Source organism: Solenopsis invicta, chromosome 5 (genome assembly GCF_016802725.1).
Source record: "Solenopsis invicta isolate M01_SB chromosome 5, UNIL_Sinv_3.0, whole genome shotgun sequence".
Lineage (NCBI taxonomy): Eukaryota > Metazoa > Arthropoda > Insecta > Hymenoptera > Formicidae > Solenopsis > Solenopsis invicta.
Window position 1 is genome coordinate 16,867,375 of NC_052668.1, and position 20,623 is coordinate 16,887,997.

The 20,623-nt window shown below is 33.4% G+C and overlaps 5 protein-coding genes across 32 annotated transcripts in view; 3 read left to right on the top strand and 2 right to left on the bottom strand.

The window, feature by feature from the left end:
- LOC105205869 (extracellular matrix-binding protein ebh) overlaps nucleotides 1-6,974 on the top strand; it is a 100,518-nt gene extending 93,544 nt beyond the window's left edge. For 19 of the 26 annotated variants that reach the window (XM_039448997.1, XM_039448999.1, XM_039449000.1 and 16 more), the window contains 2 exons: nucleotides 3,929-4,007; nucleotides 4,662-6,959. In XM_039448997.1, the coding sequence (XP_039304931.1) occupies nucleotides 3,929-4,007; nucleotides 4,662-4,791 (209 nt within the window). In that variant the 3' untranslated portion in view covers nucleotides 4,792-6,959. Of the gene's footprint in view, nucleotides 1-1,062; nucleotides 1,199-3,928; nucleotides 4,008-4,661 lie in introns of all 26 variants that reach the window. The other 7 variants (XR_005574733.1, XR_005574734.1, XR_005574735.1 and 4 more) reach the window with 3 other exon arrangements.
- Nucleotides 6,975-7,426: 452 nt separating this feature from the next.
- On the bottom strand, nucleotides 7,427-9,885 carry LOC105205823 (eukaryotic translation initiation factor 1A, X-chromosomal). The gene is made up of 5 exons (XM_011175346.3): nucleotides 9,727-9,885; nucleotides 9,426-9,509; nucleotides 9,101-9,337; nucleotides 8,689-8,789; nucleotides 7,427-8,467 (listed from the first exon to the last, which is right to left on the bottom strand). Exons 1-5 carry the CDS (start codon nucleotides 9,740-9,742, stop codon nucleotides 8,462-8,464), a joined length of 444 nt encoding a protein of 147 aa, XP_011173648.1. The 5' UTR covers nucleotides 9,743-9,885; the 3' UTR covers nucleotides 7,427-8,461.
- Nucleotides 9,886-10,241: 356 nt separating this feature from the next.
- Nucleotides 10,242-11,530, top strand: LOC105205821. Its single transcript, XM_011175344.3, has 4 exons — nucleotides 10,242-10,714; nucleotides 10,829-10,980; nucleotides 11,094-11,166; nucleotides 11,268-11,530. Exons 1-4 carry the CDS (start codon nucleotides 10,520-10,522, stop codon nucleotides 11,448-11,450), a joined length of 603 nt encoding a protein of 200 aa, XP_011173646.1. The 5' UTR covers nucleotides 10,242-10,519; the 3' UTR covers nucleotides 11,451-11,530.
- A 94-nt stretch (nucleotides 11,531-11,624) lies between these two features.
- Nucleotides 11,625-13,805, bottom strand: LOC105205818 (28S ribosomal protein S31, mitochondrial). Of its 2 annotated transcripts, none has more exons than XM_011175341.3 (7): nucleotides 13,449-13,805; nucleotides 13,133-13,370; nucleotides 12,877-12,955; nucleotides 12,666-12,798; nucleotides 12,316-12,546; nucleotides 12,023-12,240; nucleotides 11,625-11,938 (listed from the first exon to the last, which is right to left on the bottom strand). In XM_011175341.3, the coding sequence occupies exons 1-7, from the start codon at nucleotides 13,472-13,474 to the stop codon at nucleotides 11,670-11,672; spliced, it is 1,194 nt and encodes a 397-aa protein (XP_011173643.2). In that variant the 5' UTR covers nucleotides 13,475-13,805; the 3' UTR covers nucleotides 11,625-11,669. The 2 variants fall into 2 exon arrangements, with proteins under 2 accessions (XP_011173643.2, XP_011173642.2); XM_011175340.3 differs by having other exon boundaries at nucleotides 12,023-12,243; nucleotides 13,449-13,803.
- Nucleotides 13,806-13,832: 27 nt separating this feature from the next.
- LOC105205819 (rho GTPase-activating protein 1) lies at nucleotides 13,833-20,605 on the top strand. Of its 2 annotated transcripts, XM_011175342.3 has the most exons (10): nucleotides 13,833-14,118; nucleotides 15,741-15,848; nucleotides 16,575-16,718; nucleotides 17,105-17,282; nucleotides 17,465-17,683; nucleotides 17,772-17,870; nucleotides 17,983-18,170; nucleotides 18,251-18,451; nucleotides 18,529-18,635; nucleotides 18,715-20,605. In XM_011175342.3, exons 1-10 carry the CDS (start codon nucleotides 14,070-14,072, stop codon nucleotides 18,886-18,888), a joined length of 1,467 nt encoding a protein of 488 aa, XP_011173644.1. In that variant the 5' UTR covers nucleotides 13,833-14,069; the 3' UTR covers nucleotides 18,889-20,605. The 2 variants fall into 2 exon arrangements, with proteins under 2 accessions (XP_011173644.1, XP_025987653.1); XM_026131868.2 differs by lacking the exons at nucleotides 13,833-14,118; nucleotides 15,741-15,848 and having other exon boundaries at nucleotides 16,574-16,782.
- Nucleotides 20,606-20,623: the final 18 nt, after the last annotated feature.

A 20,623-nucleotide genomic window follows, 5' to 3' on the forward strand; every position in this document is an offset into this window, starting at 1 on the left:
AGAACAAAAATCTAAGCTGCCAATCAGTATAACGATACTGACCAACGAGTCGATATTGTATCTCGTCTTCAAAAGTGACGCGATTCAAATTTTTCTTGTTTAGTGCACGTATAATTAACTTGAACTCTCGCACACAATAACGTGAGCAGCAATCGGTTTTATAAGCTCGTTCGTGTATACACTTTAATAAGCAGAAATTCATAAATTTTGAAATTATAATACACGTGACAGATGATTTTGCGTCATTTTTGAAGACGTATATAGGTAACTAATTGAAAGATATGTTCGATTGTGATGAGTGATATGCTTAGAGTTTGTGTCAATATTGTATTTACAAAGTATGCAATGTCCCAGCGATAATGCTTATCAAACATTATCGATAGATACGTGTGATATTTATCAAATTTGACACTTGTGTACAGTATATATATACTGAAATCTATTTTTTAAATCACTTGCAATCGCAATAGTTTCGAAGTTGGTTTGTAATAACTTTTGAGCAAGGTTTTACTTTGACCGAATGTCAACAGTTATCTTTATCCTGTCGAACAGCGAGGAAGACTGAAAAAACGTACAACGAATAATTGCTTGTAAAAACTGAACTGCCTTCTGTCACATGTAGGGTCACTCCCGTGTACCAAATATGTCACGTACGTGTGATAAATCATCGTTTATTTCAGGAAAAAGAAAACAGGTAAATCCCTGCGATCGACGAACTTGTTCTGCAAGCTTTCTTTTTTCTCGAGTAAAACTTGCATGAGTATTGATATTGACACCCTCTTCCCCCCCCCTCCCTCCGCATGATTGCATCTTTGCATCGTACGAACCTTGTTCTACGCCCGTAGTAGCTGTTTTAGTTGTGCGCAGTGCTCCATTGTCGGAGTGCGATGACATCTTCCTGCTCCAATCAAAGAAAGATGTGTTTTACGTCTAGTTGCACGTACCTTCGCCGTACCAAAAAGAGCTCCCGCTCCTCTCTGTCTTTATCTTTTGTTCTCCGTTTCATCTTCTTTCTCTCTTCCTCTTCTATCTCTCTTTCTCTCTATTTATTTTTTGTTTTAGTTTCGAGCATCCTATAGATCACTATTACCCCTCTAGCTCTCTTCTGACAATAAGCAACTCAAGATAAAGCTAAAGTGTAGAGGGACCAACAGTCGTGTTTTTTTAGTCACGTTAGGATTGTTAGGCGAATCGTCATGTAAGTAATCTTTAAGTGTATGTATATGTATCGTGCCTATACACGTGTGCAAGCACAAGGTGTGCGGCTTGGTTCGGATTCTATCGATGTACGGACGAGTACACACGACTACTTCTCGAACGGCACCAAACCAACTCTCTTTTCGCCGCGATGACGTGAGAGCGAGTTGCGTTGCACCGAACCGATGTGCTGCGGCTTTCTTAACGAGTCCATCACTTGAATCCGATCCCTTCCGATCCCGCAGAACTGCAAACGTATGTACGTCGAAGGGCAGTGCGAAAGAGGACTTGAGAACCGATATAACTCCGGCGAGTTTAAATTTCAGGACCATTTCGACGCGTCGAAAGGCGGACTCTCCGGAATTACATCCGGTTTGAAAATCCCCGAGGGAACGGAGAACCGAGACAGGAGACACTCGTGTTTCTTCCTCGCATTCCTCGAGCCTGTTCGTTCTTCTTATCGGCCACCTGCTGATCCAAACTGTAGTTGCAACGATCACTTCGATGAGCTAATCAACGTCCAAGCGTTGATCAGCGCGTGCTTTATCGGTTCAGTAATCTTGAATATTTGAATTTCCCAATCCGAATGTCATTTATTTCTTATTTTTTCGTGCCAGATGTGATGATCGATTCAACTAAAATGATCTATCGTCGCTCCAAAGGAATCTCCGCGAGGATGTATTAATGTTCTTTCCGCATCGGAAATTGATATCACCGAACATCCGCAATAATACTCCAGCATTACCTGACCGTTCGTCTAACAATACTAACTAATGTAGTTAGTACGGGCTCCTATAAAATGGCTGGCAAATAGAGCGTTTTGTGCAAAACTACGGTCAAAACCAAAGGACGGGAAAATTTGCGCTTGATAATCGTGTTAACTTCTTTTTTCGAGTTTGGATTCCGATAACCCCCAAGAAAGTTATATTTCGCCGTACACATAGTAGCGTGTAAAAACGTCTATAAAGCCAAATCTTTTCGACTTGTATCTTCAGACTCACCGCTTCACCTCGGATACCGTTGAGATCCCGAATCAATAATTCGTCTTTGATACGGTACCGCATTTTCAAACTTCACACGTATCAGAATTTATATAACATTCAGATGTATTTGCCGAATTGTCGAGAAAACACCACTTTCAGTTTTTACCGTAGTATAATCTTCTGTTGTACCGAGAACGTTGAGTACCTACATCTCTTACGACTAACTGCTAAATGCTTTGTTCAGCGGCTTTTATCAGCGCTTCACACGAGCTCGCTGCGCGCAGCACAATCGTACTGAGAAGTATTCCGAATATTGCTCAGTAATAATGTCGCCGTAATTAACTACAGATCAACGAGCGTTTATCTCTAAGCGCTGTCACGGTGCTGTCTTCCTATGAAACGTAGCTGATTCTTCAAGCGATCCCTAAATAGCAGTACAATTGCGCAGAACGTATATTCAACCTATGTGAACCTTGAGTTTATCTAACGTAAAATCAAAATTAGTCAATACGATTCGTTAACTGGCATTTTTCCATTCTCATTTAAAAGGATTTTGTAAAAGTCCTGTTGCAATTGGAACCGAAAATTGTATCCATCAAACTGCTATTTAGGATTTCCAGTCAGTGTAATTATCTTTTAATCTTCTCGTACATGAAGATATACAGGGAAAGAGTCGTCGTAGGATCGGCGAGGGAACTTCTCGTGAAAGACTGATAATGAGCAGAGGATGCAGCGAGGATTCATCTTCTCGTCGATTGTACTACGATTTACTAGACCCCCTGTGCAAAGTTCGGTGATCAGTCTCTCATCTCTATACAATTTAGGGATGTACTACGTATATTTTCAAAATAATGAAATAATTAGGAAAATATTACAAATTGTTTTATATTGCATTTGAAAGTAATATAAAAAATTTAGCAATTATAAAAATAGAAATTGTAAAAATCTACACAAAATATTATTAGATACCAAGATGTGCCTTAATCGAAACATAGCATTCCTCTTTCTTTAATTGTGTTCTTTACATTATCAGTCTTGATCTCATTTATTATTTAATTTATTTAAAAGTTTTGTAATTATTTTTTTAAGTAATTTAATTTTAATCACAAATAAAGCAAACTATAAAATGTGTTATTAAATAAAAATATAATGTTAATGAAATTCAATTCATTCACACAACTTTTATATGTATGTAATTTATTAAAAATATAAATATTGACACATTTCCAATTTCAGTTTACTTTTCAAGGACTATACGTGTAATATATCCTTAAATTGCAATAGAGACATAGGAATTCGGCCGAGTTTGAAATAATTTACAGCTTGTAGCACACGTGTAAAAGTAATTAGCATCACGAGAAAATGAGTAGTGGACACAGTAAAAGAGTTGTACAAGTATAAGTCACGCGAGGTATAATAATCACCGTGAACCACGTGCAGAAGATCACACGTGAGGAAAACGGTTGCATATAGTTTGGCTAGTTGAGTGAAAATACATATTATATACATACAACATATATATATTATGTATCGTCAATTGTTTAGCGGTGTTGTAACTTTTTTTATATGTGTCTAGTCTTATCCCCTTGTTTTGGGCATGATGTAAAATTGAGAGATATATATATTTATATATACGATTCGTACTTGTTCTCTATGTAAAACATGCAGCAGCGAAATAGCGAAAATCCGCCGCGTTCGAGAGACGCACAAAGGGCAGGTGTTTGATTTGTTCTCGTTTGTTGTCACAGAATCTGACTTTTTGCAACATAGCGAGCCATCCTTCATGGAAACGACAACGATCGAGGTGGATCCTGTCACTCAGGAAAGGTACATACTAATTACGGTCTTTTTTTCATTTTTTTTAAATATATCAAGGGCAGGTATGTCGATTATTGTCTTCTGCAGTGATCAATTATTATACTTTTAGCTCTTAATCGTAATGCCGTTTTTCAAAAAGTATTAAAATTTTTTTCTCGCAGCGCGCTGTGACTGCGACGCGTCGAAAAATCAAAGAGAAATTGCGCATAAACCTTGATGAAAATTTTTCTTAGAATTTTTCAGAATTTTTGAACGAATTAGAATGTGTTTGAGAAATGATTTTTAAAAATTTGAATATTTATCAGATTTTTTCAGGTCAATACGATATCTAAATTATTCTAATGATATTTTATTGGGAGTATAGTTTCAAAACATTATTTTATTATTATTTCATTAAAATACATATAGTTGAAATTATCATAATGCTTCGTCTTTTATTTTATCCAGCGGCTTTATAATTTTAGAAAAAATTTTATAAAATATGAAGAAATATGAAAAAGGTTTTTTTTTTTCTAGAAATCTTCACATATACGAATTTTGATATACTCTACCTACAATTTCTCATTCTCTAATTTCTGAAAAAAATTCAAAAAAATCTGAAAAATTTTAAGAAAAATTGTCACCAGGAAATAAACGTAATCTCGAGAGAATTGTTTTTTGCAGCGTAACAACGACCACGCGAACGGAAACGAGGACGATGTCGTCCGTGGGAGCCGGTGGCACGGACGATTTACGGGAATCGATGCAGAAGATCATGGATACGTTCATGTCGGAGGAGAAGAAGGATCATTAGGAGTAACGCATGCGTTCCGCCCTTTGAATTTGCGATGAGAAGAAAGGAAGAAATCGACGTCGATTCCCTCGTCGATCCTTGGATCCCTTTACCGAGGGAAGCACCTTGACGGACCTTGGACTCGACTCGGCGCGTCCTCGGGCGTCGAGCGATAAATTTACATTTAGGACCTTGAGGGTTGAAGAGCTCCCTCAGGGTGCTGCCTTCCTTAAGCCACACAAAAATATGCACAATGATTTACTATCACGCTCATGGCCTATACGCTTCGAGTTTGCTTGCCTTTCCGTTCCGCTCGGTTGCCTTACCCCTTTACGTTTGTCGGAATCTCGCGATCGATTATAATGATGATGATAACTATGATAATGTTGATGATCTATCAGCGTATGTCGTTGCTAGTCCGACTAGCCGATCTGCGCTAGTCTTCACTATGCCAACCCGTCCATGTATGCATGCAACGCCTTTCTCGTGTTGTCTAAAAATATAATGCGAAATGAAAGGGAAACAAAGTATCGGGCGGAGACGATGAGGAACGTATCGAGAAAGAAGAGACGCGAAAAAGGCGGAAACGCGACAAGATTGAACGAGCGATCTGCCGATATCAGCGATCATCTAGATTAGTAAGATTCTCGCGAGAATAGCCCGTTTAAGCTTTAGGATGGTTATACATCTCTATCCATGCAATATATCGCTTAATAGATCGGCATTAAATATAAATATACATATATTCTTCATCAACACTTTCGGCGATGGACAATTGACAAAGTTTTTGCGTGTTGAAAATGGGAATAAGGAATAAATTTCTTGTTGTTACGCGACTTAAGTCGTGAGTTCAGGTACGATAAAAAAATAAAAAAAATAAAAAAAATGATGAGCTGCGAAAGATGCCGGACCATTGTGCGTTTCGGCTGTGTTGATTTGATTAACAGTGAAAAATGTTTTTATGTATTGGAACACATAATGTATAAATTTAACTTGTTTAAAGGATATTTCCTAACAATTTTCAATTGTATATATGATAATTTCTTAGCATAACTTATATATAATATATATATTATACATATACATATATATATAAATATAAATAAATGTACTATGGACGATTGTAATAATTATAAGATGCTAACATGAGTATTTTATTTATATAGCGAGCCCTTGAATAAATGTTACACGCTCGTTAATTTGTAAGCTCGATACGGTTATACTGTTAACGTTGTATCATCCACGTGAATCAGTGTAAACTAAAATAGCAGCTAACGACACGCGACAATGTAGAAAATTATGTTGTCCGAACGATGCAAATTCGTTATAATATATCTAAGCCAATGTTAGCTTTCAGTGTACGACATAATTTTAATGAGCGCAGGCGAGAGGAAGGAAAATCATATAATATATAAATATATTAAAAAAAAGAACAAAATTTAAATAAGCTATTCTATTAATGTATAATATATTGAAAGATATAATGATTATGCTATCTGAAGTTTATAAATTATTATCTATAATGACTGTTATACTACGTTTAATAGACTTGCCTAGAGCCTATCTGACCTAAGGACCAAAGGCACAATCACACGCGCATCAAAATAAAAGAATATGCTCTCATGTATTGTCGTAACATTTAGTATATAATTCATTACGAATTATACTGAAGCGACACTGGTGCTTCAACGCTGTCAACGATATTGCAGATTTGTCTCACGAGGGGAGAAATGTTTTGTACGCACTGTACTTCATTATATGTGGAACGCAACTATACGTGATTATATCGTGTGACACACAGTTGGTTTATGGTCTGTGTGCAACGTACTTTATTGTTTTACGCTTTCATAATACGCACGTGTAAGATTGTGTGTTCTAAAGGAATGCAATATTAATGTCATTTCATCGTGAGAGCATTGATGCGCCAATGTCGAACTGATGCTTTATATCTCACATACTTTTATAACATTATAAGTTAATTTCCGTGGACAACGTAACACGTCACAGTCAACCATATTTCCCCCTATGCTAATTACATGTCCCTCCTCAATACTATAATGGCATTAAGCTATCATTACAATGGCATTGCATGGCGTCAGAGTATCAAAAACGAGAGAGACTATAATTTACTATATACTATTGTGTGATAGAACTATCAGCGGCATAATAAATAAAATGTTGGATCAGAATTACGTCCTCTGCAATGAAAAAATAAGGAGGGAAAAAGGAACACCCATCTCATCCTTTCATTTGTATTTGAACATCCGATAAATGATAAATGATCGATCGTCATCTATTTTTTCCATATCATTTACTTTCGCCTAAGGATGCTCTCCATTTAATCACAAGTCGACATAAGCGTCATTCTATCTCTGTTATTGAATATTAAAAAAGGATAAAATGATGCTTGTGTTAACTTGTGTCATTAAGTGGAAAGAACCCTAAATCATTTTTTTCGTCCTTGCTTGACAAAAGTTAAAAAAATCTAATAAATTTCTGATATGAACTGAACAAGACAATTTTACGTAAGTATATATTTTTCATAATATAAACCATAAAACGCAACATTACATAAATTGGTATTGTTTATTTTACATCTTATTCCTAATCCGATGAGTTAGTGGGAAAAGATCTGGAAAAATAAGTATTTTTCATCTCCATTTACATACACAATTTTATTTATAACATGAAAAAAGTTCAAATTGACAGTCAAATTATTATTCCGTTCAATTATATTATAATCAACTAAACAATAATATTATGCCCAAAATTTTTTTTCACTGAGACAAAAATGATACAAATAACTGTACACTTTCGTCGTTGCTAGTATCCAATAATATTGTCAAAATGCAGTACTGTACCTCTTTTTGATACAACGAAGAATAGCATACATTGACCGATTGCACTGGTACATAACAAAACGCATGACCTGAGAATTTCCTGGTATGCGTTATTTGTCGTACTGAATAACTATATTACTACTAATAACATATCAACTGATTGAAGCGAAGACAACAAAGAAGAATCATTGAAAATCTATCCTCCTCTCACACATCTTTTAATTTATTAATTTAGTATTTTACACTAGTGTAGTAGTTTTAAAATTTCATCAAAATTTAATAAATCCAATTATACGTTACTTCGCTTCTCAATAATTTCTTGGACTTCTGGATAATTTTTAGTGAGACACACTTCAACATATAAAAAGAGTACTTACTGCATAATATATATATATATATATATGTATAGTGATATTTCATTTTTGCTTAAATAATGTATATGTATATTTCACGAATTGGCAGATATTACATGACGTAAATAAAAAAGAAATATACAAAGAAGATTGATCATACAAAAGTGACTACGTACACGGAACGTAAAATCTAGGTGTGTACGCGAAATTTAATTCAATATACTAAATATTATATGTAATTTTACTATTTGAATTGAATTTACGCTTCTATAAAATATCAAAAATGTTGAATTTGATATTTACAAACATCAAAAACAACTATTCAAATTGGAATACAATGTTATCCATAAACTGAAAATTTATTTATAGATACATACAAAGAGATGAGCTACTCGAGAGAAGAAAACTTTGACTCTATAATTGCATTTTGTGAAATGAACAGGATGTCCCCATGCACTTTCTCATGATACCTTTTTTTTATTATTATACTGCGGGTCATCAGATCTGTAATGATTAATGATACATCATATTATATGAATGGAATAAATAAAGAGAAAGTAATGAAGTCAAGCTACTTAATTGCATAAAAAATAAAATAGAGAATAAAAATTATTAAATAAATCAATAGTTATAGAACGTAAATAGTTTGATAACAAAAACAAATTGCAACATCTCAGAAAATTAGACATTCAAAATTTTACATAAAAATTACAATATAAACTTACATTATCAACGTCATCTTCATCATCATCGCTAATTTCATCACCGAATTCGATATCTTCATCAAATCCATCTTCCACGAAGGTTACTGTGTCATTGATACGCACTAAAAGAAAAAAAATTCATATTATAAAGATATTATATATTTTTTATATTTTTGGCACATTTTATTTTCATAATATATGATTTTCGTAATATTTGATTTAAGTTTCATCAAAAGTTAAGTGAGCTTTACCAAAGTCACAACATTTAGCAAGATATTTATGACTAAGGGTGCCATCAAGTTGATGTTATACTTAAGTGGTTTGGCGCATCCTTCAATCGGTCAATTTGTAAAATTCTTTGTTCTTATTGATTAATCAAATGCTTCGAAGCATCTAATTAACCACAGCCAGAATAATGTGGAATATCACTTACCAGTTTCTGGGAACTCTCCATACGTCTTCAAATTACGCGCCTCATCGGATGTATACTTTAGGATGACATCTGCCTTGGCATCCTGGTAGTCTCGCAGCCCGATCAGTATGATATCTCCTTGATTAATCCACACCTTCTTACGCAGCTTTCCTCGAATGTGACACAACCGTTTGACACCGTCGAAGCACATGGCTTCTAACCTACCGTTGCCTAACATTTTTGTCACCTGGGCGTACTCTGTGGAAAACAAAAATACCAAGTGAGTCACTATACTCACATTCCCGTGAGGACATCGTGTCGTGCGCGCACCGCGTCTCATACTCACCTTGTCCATCCTCCTTGAACACCAACTCTCTCTTCTCGGTCTCGTTCTCGTTCTTTCCTCTTCTCCTATTTTTACCTCCCTTTCCTATAAACAAAGCGTGATTTGTTGGTGACAATGATCTCAATGAAACGCGCAAGAGGAGGAAAAGACGAGAGACTTGGGTCGCCTCGAGGGCGATCTTGACGTTGACGCGAAAATTAGGTTAGCAAACTTAACCATCTCGATAGAATAAATCGCAATAATGAAAAATTCGCGAGGATTTAAAGGAGAAAGGTAGAGACAGAACCGAGGTCGCACTTACCCTTATTCTTTGGCATGGTGCTTTAGCACGATACGAGGACAATACAAATACTTTGATCACTTCGACAAAGGTCCTCGTTGCGAAAGGATGGATAGGATGGTCGACGCAGTGCTCCAGTACTCCCACCTCCCAGCACCTCCCACTTCTCACCAATGACTCGCTTTACAGATAGGTCAGAATTTTACGCATGCGCTGCAAATTTGGGACTACGTTCAAAAATGTCATCTGAGTGCCTTATTGTATCATTTTATCTATTTAATATTTGATGAGTAACAAAGATAAAAATTATAAAAAAGAGTTTGATAATAGCTACCATGTTGATTGAAATAAAGCCAATTAAATATTTGATTAATATAACCAAAAATAATTTTACTTTTTTGAATATTTAGCAAGTATTATCAAATTTAGTAATATTTAGAAAAATACAATTTTTGATTATATTAATCAAATATTTAATTATTTTATTTTATTTTTCCCATTATTTGGAGAAGTAAAAAATTGACTAATTGTTGCGCGCCACTTGATATCGACGTCACCGCGTCAGTCATGTAAGAAAATTTCGAAATGCACCTAGCATCGCTATTATGAATGCTACATAAAACTGCAACTTCTCTCGCTTAAGGGTTAATCCTTTGAGAGTGATGTACTCTTGATTAAGAGATTGTGGTTAATAAGAAATAGATTTAAAAAAATAAGAACAAGAGACCTTGTATCACATAACCAAAAGGTAGATTTGAAGGTTAGATCTTTCAACAAAAGAGCATTCTTAAAAAAAAAAATCTGATAAATTGTTATGTTATCCAGAGTGATTGTTAATACTATTAGAAGATCAGTATGGCACAATGCACGTATACTTTGTTGCCCACGAGAACTTTTGCATTCAGATTTCTCATTGTGCAACAGCGATATAAAGTCACAAAGTGTACAAAATCATTGTAACTTGTATATAGCAAAAAGATTTAAGTCCAGGAAAAAAACTGCTGACACTGTAATTAATATAATTTATTTTCTTTTATTGTATTTAGTTTCTTTTCTTTAATTAATATAATTTACATAATTTCATTTATCTAACGAATACAAATGAAGATTATTTTTATTGCAGAAGAAAAGCAAGGATGAGGATTCTGACGAGGAAAAAGAGGAAAATAGTGATGATGAGAACGAAGCTCCTCCAGGTTCAAAAGTGATTAAAATAAAGGTATCTTCTCTGCGATTAGATACTATTGTTAAAGTTGGATTGAAAATGTCTCGTAGGTATGTCTAATCTTATTTTAACTGATGCACTTGTGCAACTAATTCATTAAATTTTGCTTTATAATTTATAATTCTTTGATTAAGTCCTATCTATTTCACACTCTTATTTTCAGTAAAGTCGAGGAAGCCTTTTACAATAGTAGATTTCACATAAATGGAAACAAAGTGTTGAAAAAATCTAAAGAGGTAAATTTTATTTTTGTAATAAAATTGAAATAATTTCTCGACAATCTCAATAAAATTTCGTATTTTGTACAAATACATATGGAATAACATTGTGGTAACAGGTGGAAATAGGAGACGAAATCGACATTGTTTTACATCAAAATGTGAATAATCCCAGCATGCTGTTTGTAAACAGGATTGTAATATTATCAATAGACCCTGCAAGTGGAGGTGCACAAATTAAATTATCTCTAGATAAGAACTTGCTAATTGAAAATTATGAGGATTCCTATGGGGATTTGTAATCTGTATAGATTAACTTTTTGGCTCTAATAAAATTGTATATAATAAAGATATTAACTGTATTTGAATAATTACAATTTAATAATACTCTTCACTATTTGATTACCTTACCTTTTAAAATATTTTTTAAAAATACATTATAGATAAAAGAAAAGTTTAATAATAATACATCCAAATTATGGAGTTACGCTAACATATATGTTTATTTATTTTTTTACAATTTATTTTGTAATTTCTTTTACTTTATTAGGAAACGGCTCCTGAATTGCTCCTAATTCTTGCAACAGGTCTTGTTTCGATTCAAAGTATTCTTTGTACCACATAATATGACTAATTTTTTCCTGAACTGTCATGTATGGATTCTTGGAAAGTCCAACACACACCAATTCCATAAAGTGACGTATTGGTCCTGATTTAGGGCACCATCCCTTTAGATGACGTTCCATAAAGACATGTTCTGAGAAATGAACACTTTGCTCTTCCTCCATTCCTTAAATGTTTAGAAGTGATTATAAACGAAATTTTTTCCTAGTACCAAAAGAAAAAGATAATATATAACTCATTGTGTAAAAACCTTGCTCATTATCAATAGGAAACTTCCATAATTTTCCTTGCTCTGTCCAAAGAATTAATTCTTGAAAAACATTAGCCGGCGATTGAGTTGTCAATGCTTTCAGCTCTCTCTGCTGTAATGCCACCCATGTTTTCAGTTCTGGTATGTTTGGCGATTTATCACCCATGTTTTCAAAAATTTGACTGGGGTTTCCATTCCACAGATTAATATCTTTAAACCTACTATATAATAATTAAAAATTGAGTTGAGTATATCATGAAAATATAAATATTTAAATATATTTCTTGTAATACCTGGCATGAGACTTTTCTTTATCAGTTTCTTGTAACTGTTTTTGAGTTGCTTTAGCGCTTTTTAATAAATTCCTTGATATACTATCTTCAACTACTTTTGGTTGCTTATTTTTATAATCGTCCAACAGAGTTTGTATTATAGATTTCTTTTCTAAATGTTTATCTTGAAAACTGTCTTTAGAATTGTCGCGTTCTAACGATTGTTTGTATTTAGGGTTCCTCTGTCTTTCACTATTAATTAAGAAATAAAATATTGTAAAAATATATTTTAAAAAACTTTATCAAATAATATAGAAATATACTATGTATCATGTATACACACAATTTAATGAGACATAATAATTACATACATGCTTGCCTGTTCTTCTCTCAATGCTTCTACTCTAGATGCAAGAACTTTCTCAAGCAAATCTGATGTAGTCTTTGTTGTATCTCCTCCAAGTTTCTCGGCCACATCTTTTGCCGCATTAATTATTTTCTTTTCTACAAAAAAATAATACAATTTAACACATTAAGAAAAACTTGAACCTGAATAAATCTTGAATTATTGCACAAACTTACCGAAAGGTATTGGTTTATCTTTTAATTTGTTCTTTTTAGGCTGTATGGCAACTTCAACAGTTTTTTGCAGCTTTCTTGTCTGCGAGCAATAACAGATACTTCCATTAAAGTATTAGCTGATAATTTCTCAGAAAAATATCTGATTAAATTACTTTTAGATATATTAATATTTTACTTCAACAGTTTAACATAATTATTATTTTAATACTTAATTTAATCAATACTTTTGAAAATAATAACAAATTATCAGATTTACCTGTATCATTTTGTTCAAGAAACTTTCCAAATCATGTTTGTTATCTGATGTTGTATCTACAGAACTTGCAGTTTTAACATTTGTTGTCTTTGGTTTTACTTTTTCAGTATCAGAATCGGAATCGGATGAATCCGATGATGAAGAAGATGATAATGATGACGATGAAGACGAAGAGCATAATCTCGTAAGATTATTTATCCATTGAAATAACATTCCACTTGGTGTTCTTATATTACATCTGCAAAACATGTTGCTCAATATAACAATTGACATTTCCAATATCTACTACTTCAATTTTTAGTGTACATGTACTCACTTCGATATTATGTGTAAGGGCAACATATTTGCATATAAATATTCTACAAATCAATTATATCACCACGCCGAGATGAACTCGCGGCAACGCCTTACATTCAAGAACGAGTAAATCGTGGAAAGGACATAGAAAATCTAACAAGGAAAAATTAAATCGGATGACATTCGCGCTATTAACATCAGCGACAATAAGCACGCTGTACGTCGCGTATTGGCATGCGGGAATTACTGGCAAATTCAATTACGAAGTAACGTGTAAAACGAGATTATAAATAAGAGAACCTAACCTAAAAGGGGATTTAACCTCTCGCGGTATCGATACATCGCATTGGCCCCAGTTCAAAACGGAGGTACATATCGATACATATCGCGTCGCGTCGTCGCGGCGCAACGCAGTAACCAGTAACCACTAACGGGCACGGCGACAAATGAAAGCGTGACGTGATCCGTAGCGCGCGTCGTACTAGTCACATACGTCGCGGGGTAGCGGATAATGTCGCCGCGCGAGGAGACAGCCGTCGTCGTGGGCAGCCGTCTGTAAGAGCATCATCGCCGATCGCCACGGTGCCACGGTGCCCGCCGCATCGTTGTCCCGCGCGCATCGACGCCGGAAGGGAAGAGGATGGAGGCGGACTACCAGCCGACGCTAAGTCCGTCGCGGACGTTGACAGGTGAGCTGGTGATGCCGACGATAAGGGCGTCCGCGCCCTTTCCGTCCTCGGTGTCGTCGTAATCGAGTCGCCCTCGGGTCATCGTTGGATGGAGAGCAGAAGCTAAACCCTAGAAATCGCCTCGCGTTGTGTAAATAGAAAGCACCTCGTTACCCTGGCATCATGCGTGTTCGCGATTGTCATTAGGGGGTCGCTTATGTATCACACTATTTGATGAGAATGATAAACGTGAACAAATTCACTAGGCATTGGCCAACAAAATTATTGATATTTTAGTAAATTAACTCGCGTAATTTTCATCATGTTGTTTGATCCATAATCGACCTCTAGGTTTATTTTTTTTCCACACCCCAGGGCTATTATGTTTCAAAACTCTACTTTGTAAACTCTGAAAAATCCAGAGTAGGTTACTGAATAAATTTGTAATGGATTGGAGTAAACAACACTTGGCATACAAATTTTACACAAATATAATTCTACGAGACGAAAATTAAATTTGAAATTTAAATTAGATTAATTGCAGATTAATATTTAGAATATTATGTAATAAGAAACATAATAAATATTATATAATAAAACGTTGCTAGTGAAACATAATAGTACAGAAAGATATATACTACTGAGAATGTAATTATTTGATTCTTTGTGATTGTTTAAGATTAAACTGAAAACTGTAAATATTAAAAATAAGCATAATGTAGTATGCTATAATATCTAATAAATTTTTTTTAAATAATATATTTTTAAAAAGAAATCATATTTATGTAATGTTTATTAAAAACCATTTATATAATATTTAAATCACAAATTGTTAGAAGTATATAAAATAAAATAAAATTTTTTATATCCATTATCTAAAATAATTGATTTTCTTTAACTGGAGGGCTATTATATATAATTATTTAAATATGTAATTCTTCATCAATTATATTAGTTAAATTTATTATAAAACTTTCTTAAAATTTATTTAGAATTAAAGTTAAATGTCTAAAACTTTTTTGAAATACCTAGTATGCTTTTTTTTAAGATTTACTCTCGTTTAACCCACCTTGGAAACAGAAGTTGTAACAGTGGACTCTATGTACAATTTACTATGAGTTTTAGAACAAATAGGCTCCACTCATATAGTATATTTTATAATACAACTAAATTTCAGGCCCTGAGAAGTATAGTATTTGATGTTTTTGAAACTAGTACTGTTACTCAGCAAATTGGAAATTCAAAAGTTGAGGTTTACATTTAAAAATGGCGATGAGTTAACTCTTTCACTCAGAATAATTTTTTAACACAGCCCAGGACTGAACTCCTTGAATGGTTTATCTTTTCTCTCTTACTTTTCACATTGTGAAAGGATATATTAGTCCTGATGTGTGGAAAAAGAGCCTATTGCTTTTTCAAATAGATGCTATCAGATCGCAAGTTTATCGAGCTCTCGGCAAATTTGATCTTGCCTACATTGTAGTCTTGCTGTTGAATATACTCGATCGTTGGTGCAATGTTGATCGAGTTTATTTTAAGCGAGAAAAAAAATCTTATCTTTTGATAAGATTTCCTCGCACAAATGCGTAAAGATATTCATCGTTTTGATCTGTTTACTAATTATTTGTGTTGGCGTTTAACAGGAATAGGCAACGACTGTGAAGATCCATATCCCAGCCTGTCAGATTATCACGATTATGAACCTAATCTGGAATTTGATGATACAGAATTACAAACTACTTCAAACAATGGTGAATTATATGCCTTCTATATACAGTGGTAGTCGTGAAAAATAGAGCCACTGAGAAAGGAATATAATAATCATCAATAAAAATACCAAAGTTTTTATTTGTACTAAACTTGTTTTATCATATTTATTCCAAACATAAGAAATCAAAGACAAATTTTTATTTTATTGCAATTCATATTAAAATAAATGCTGAACTAGTATAAATATTTTAATTTTTATATATTTAAATGGCTCTATTTTCATGACCACCACTATATCTTTGATTTTGCCTTTTTGCAATTGAATATTTAGATTTCTATTCTCTCTTGCATATATTTCTAGAAACGTCCTCTTATTAATTACAAGAAACATTAATTTACATCAAGTTTAAGCGATTACAAGTAAAATATAAATAATCTATGTGTATACAATGTAAACTATGTCATCTAAACAATAATCTATGAATCATAAAGATTCAGATTTTATAAGAAATTATATTCTGTTTTTTTAATTTTTAATATGTTATATATTTTTTTATTTTATTAATTCTTAAACCATATATATTAACTGTCATAAAACTTAATTACTTTTCCTATATTATTTATATATAATAATTCACATAATTGCTTGTGTTGTCTACATGAAAAAGATTCGTATAAACATGACGTAAATAATTTACATACATAGCCCTTATTTACATGATGCAGCAGTTATGATAATTGTTTAAAAGTTGGCTTTATCATTGCAGCGGCGCGGCTTCTGGAAGAAAAATTGGATTTGGTGAGCGGCAGCATGGGTGCCGGGATGGATTATTTGGAGAGTCCAGTGAGCGATGGCACTATCGAGGAGAACTTTGAGGAAGCATTGGTAGATGCTCCAGTTATCGAATCTGGTGTGTGACCTTTTATCTTCTGTTAGTAGCCAGTAAATGTCATGGCATTCTCGCGGCATAGCAGGTGAATTATGTGTAGAACATTGTATAGCTTGTTTTACATTGCATGGTGTAAAGATGAAAAAGGAAAGAGAATGCAATGAAACTGTCTTGCTTTTTTTTAATCCATTTTGCAACAATAACATTTATGTATAATCCTAGCATTTAAAGTGAGTAAATCTTTCGACGTTTCGTAGATTACCACTTATTTTTATGAAAACAGGATTGCTCCGAGGATTTCGAATTGTTCTTGCCAAATAGAATTTTTATTTGATACAAGTTTGTTGTGCGAATACACTTCTGAAATGCTCAATTTTATATCACAACAAATGTCTTTTAATGAACAGCGGACGATCCTGCTTTAGACGAAGAACTCGCTGACGAAGAGGATTATCTTGACATCTCGAGGCACGGTATCGTAGAGGTGGTCGGTGATGATAGTGCAGGTCGTAAAATAATTGTCGTGTCAGCTTGTAAATTGCCTCCCATTGGAAAAGAAACTTTTAATCATGCTAAACTCCTCAGGTGAGTTTGCGATATGTTTATAAAATTGACACGCGAGATATTTTGACCGCAAACAATGACTTACTTATTTACGAATTTGTATTGTTTCAAACAACGTTATTTGTTAAGATTATTTTCTCGATAATTTTTTTTTCTTTTCATCAGCAGAATAAACTTTTTCATAAGAAATATTTCTATTGCAGGTATCTTACGCATACTTTGGATATGTTCGTGGAACAAGATTATAGTCTTGTCTACTTTCATTATGGCCTTACGTCGAAAAATAAGCCACCCTTGTCTTGGTTGTGGCAAGCGTATAAAGCGTTTGATAGAAAATATAAGAAGAATCTCAAAGCTCTTTACCTAGTACATCCAACTAACTTCATTAGAATCGTGTGGCAGATATTTAAACCAGCAATCAGGTATGTAGAATCTTTTCTTTTCTAAGTAAACGAGTTACTTTTTTCTCGAGTTATTACATGTTACACAATGACTTATATATTTTTCCAGTGCAAAGTTTGGACGAAAAATGATGTATGTTAATTACCTGGAGGAATTGGCGCAATATATTAACCTGGATCAACTAATTATACCACCTCAAGTAATAGAGTATGTAATTTATTTACGCTATATATAAAATAGTACATCTTTTAGAATCTCAATAAAATCTTGTCAAATCAAATTATATTTAGATTTCGTACACATTCTTCTTTTTTTTCAGACATAATGAACAATTGTTGATGAAAAATAAGAAAAATTTGCCAACGAGTCCGCCGCAAAGCGCGGTAGTTACGCCAGTTGGCACGACTCAATTCGGTGCTAGTCTGCAGTTTATAAAGGAAAATAATAATGGCGATCCGATTCCACCAATTCTAAGGCAATGCGTAGAATTTCTCGATACACCGGACGGTACGGTATTCCAATGAAAGCAAGATTATTGTCGTCTTGTCTATATTCTAACTAACGTTTGCTTTTTATCATCGTTACAGCTCTAGAAACGGAAGGAATATTCAGAAGATCGGCCAACGTGGCAGTAATCAAAGAACTTCAGAATCGCTGTAACCAAGGTTTACCTATTGATTTTCAAGGGGATCCGCATATCGCCGCGGTATTACTTAAAACCTTTCTTCGTGAACTAGACGAACCTCTCATGACCTACGAACTATACGACGAAATCACGCAATTTCAAAGTGAGCATTATGTTCTCTCTTCTCGTTTTTCCAAATGTTACAGCGACATAAAGTATTTCTTTAAATTTTTACTGTAGCATTGTTGAAAGACGAACGTCCGCGTAAAGTTAAGATATTAATATTGGAGAAACTCCCCGAGGACAACTATCAAGTTCTTAAGTACGTCGTACAATTTTTATCGAGGGTACGTAACAAATGGTCACAGCCACGGCATTTGAAATAAAAATTAATTTTAATGATCATTTTGTTTTTGTTATTTACAGGTAATGGACCGATGCGACCTGAACAAGATGACTTCTAGTAATCTCGCGGTTGTATTTGGACCGAATCTAGTTAGAGCACCGCCAGCACGTGGAATGTCCCTCTCGGCAATAGGACCCATCAATCAATTCATAGACTTTTTATTCACTTATCAAGATAAGATATTTATTATTTAAAAGCGACAAAGCACCGAAGGCCTAATTGTAATATTCAATTATATCACACGTCCGCATTTTCATTTTCCGAAATATTTTTGTATTCTACATGATAGAGGAAGAGAGAGATGGATAGAGAAGAAAACACTCAACTGTTCGTTTACACGTGATTTTGCACAAGATTTTTTAATACTAATAGGTATAATTTTCGGACAAAAAAGAGTAAAACGTTCGAAAAGATACCGGCTGTGCGATGTTGGAACGCCAGCTCCAAGAAACATGTCCGTGTATATTTAGAGAAAAATTACGACCAAATACCAAAGATACATGAGAACGTCACACAGTGAGTATAATATGTAAGATTATCTAGAAATAATGTTCATCTATTTAATAATGTTTAGAAAATAATATATTCGAGGATGAAAGAAGATATCGAACGGGATGCCTCCGTTGTCGCAAAATCACAAACCGCAATCTGTCTAGAGTTTTGTTTAGATTATTTCTCTAATATTTATAGTAAAACTTTTAAACAACGAATTAATTTTTTTTTAATAAGTTACGTGTATTATTTTATGTATAATTTTTAAGATTTTAGTTATTTTTGTTTTGTTATTTTCTATTATCAATTAAAGAATTTAAATTAAATTAATAATTGTTGAATGGATTCTAATTTTTGTTTTGATGAATTCACATTTGTATAACAATCATGTTTAGTCATTTTTTATTAGTTTATTTTTATTTTTAAATGAGAATTATCAAAATTATTTAAAATCATGCTATATTAATTAGAGGTCTTGTGAAACCAAATTTTTTCCAGAACATTTTGATGCATATTCTAAATCTAAAGCAGAAAAAACTATAAGTAACAAATTTTTTTTTATCATTAGGCATCTTTGCAACTCTTGCAGGGTTTGTATATACATATTGGAAAAAATAATAATTCAATAATAATTGTGGTCTAACGAATGTAGTATATGTGATACTGTATTTAAGTAAACTCGAAAAGAGACAAGATATATGTAACAAAAAAGATTTATATATATAATATAGAGAAATATTACGTTAATTTTAGATAATAAAAATAAGTATATTCATTCGTTTTATATAAGTAACAGAACACTTTGATAATTCAGACAAAAATTAAATTGTATTTTCTACTTCAAACAGGTTTATCTTGTAGCTTTCGTGACATTCTCTCTCTCTCTGTTTTGTACAACCATAATTACACAATAATTTATGTTCATAGGATTAATGTAATGTTTTAAAAATTGTGCGTTAGTGCGAGTAAGTGATTAGTGTGATATTAGTATATTCACCATGCACTCCACATAAATTTTAGTGATTGCACAATATTGTTTTTTAATCATGATCTAAAAAAAGTTCGTCTGATTAGTTTCTGACTTTAGTTTCATAACAAGAATTAAAAGAAATGAGAGAGAGAAACTTGGCATGAATGCTAGGTACTGTACAGTCTAACGACTTGCGTGAGTTTATCCGTCGTCTAGGAATAAAGATAAGAGATTTAGCGATTTTTTGCGGAGTAAACCGCAGATTTGTATATCCCTTTAAATAGTCCTGCCATTATGGGTAACTGGGATAAAGTATGGGCTTGGCAGCCTAAAACTTGCTCTCTATCATCAAAAGAAAGACTAACCCAGACCTGTATAGAACTGATGTGACTCGATTACATTCCTCGTTGTTGTCAATAGAACGTGTAATAAAGCATGTTAATTTATAAGTTTTTAGTTTCACCTTT

What these genes read in the sequence shown, in the direction of transcription:
- LOC105205821 (XM_011175344.3), top strand. Translation starts at nt 10,520, where the DNA reads ATGTTATCCAGAGTGATTGTTAATACTATTAGAAGATCAGTATGGCAC. An exon ending in GGATTGAAAATGTCTCGTAG is followed by an intron (nt 10,981 to 11,093) that starts GTATGTCTAATC and finishes TCTTATTTTCAG; the next exon opens with TAAAGTCGAGGAAGCCTTTT. An exon ending in TGTTGAAAAAATCTAAAGAG is followed by an intron (nt 11,167 to 11,267) that starts GTAAATTTTATT and finishes TTGTGGTAACAG; the next exon opens with GTGGAAATAGGAGACGAAAT.
- LOC105205818 (XM_011175340.3), bottom strand. Translation starts at nt 13,474, where the DNA reads ATGTTGCCCTTACACATAATATCGAA. An exon ending in AGATAAACCAATACCTTTCG is followed by an intron (nt 12,799 to 12,876) that starts GTAAGTTTGTGC and finishes ATTTTTTTGTAG; the next exon opens with AAAAGAAAATAATTAATGCG. An exon ending in AAAGAAAAGTCTCATGCCAG is followed by an intron (nt 12,244 to 12,315) that starts GTATTACAAGAA and finishes ATTATTATATAG; the next exon opens with TAGGTTTAAAGATATTAATC.
- LOC105205819 (XM_011175342.3), top strand. Translation starts at nt 14,070, where the DNA reads ATGGAGGCGGACTACCAGCCGACGCTAAGTCCGTCGCGGACGTTGACA. An exon ending in TGCTCCAGTTATCGAATCTG is followed by an intron (nt 16,719 to 17,104) that starts GTGTGTGACCTT and finishes TTTAATGAACAG; the next exon opens with CGGACGATCCTGCTTTAGAC. An exon ending in TCGTACAATTTTTATCGAGG is followed by an intron (nt 18,636 to 18,714) that starts GTACGTAACAAA and finishes TGTTATTTACAG; the next exon opens with GTAATGGACCGATGCGACCT.
- LOC105205823 (XM_011175346.3), bottom strand. An exon ending in GTTCAAGGAGGATGGACAAG is followed by an intron (nt 9,338 to 9,425) that starts GTGAGTATGAGA and finishes TGTTTTCCACAG; the next exon opens with AGTACGCCCAGGTGACAAAA. An exon ending in TGGAGAGTTCCCAGAAACTG is followed by an intron (nt 8,790 to 9,100) that starts GTAAGTGATATT and finishes TTTTTCTTTTAG; the next exon opens with TGCGTATCAATGACACAGTA.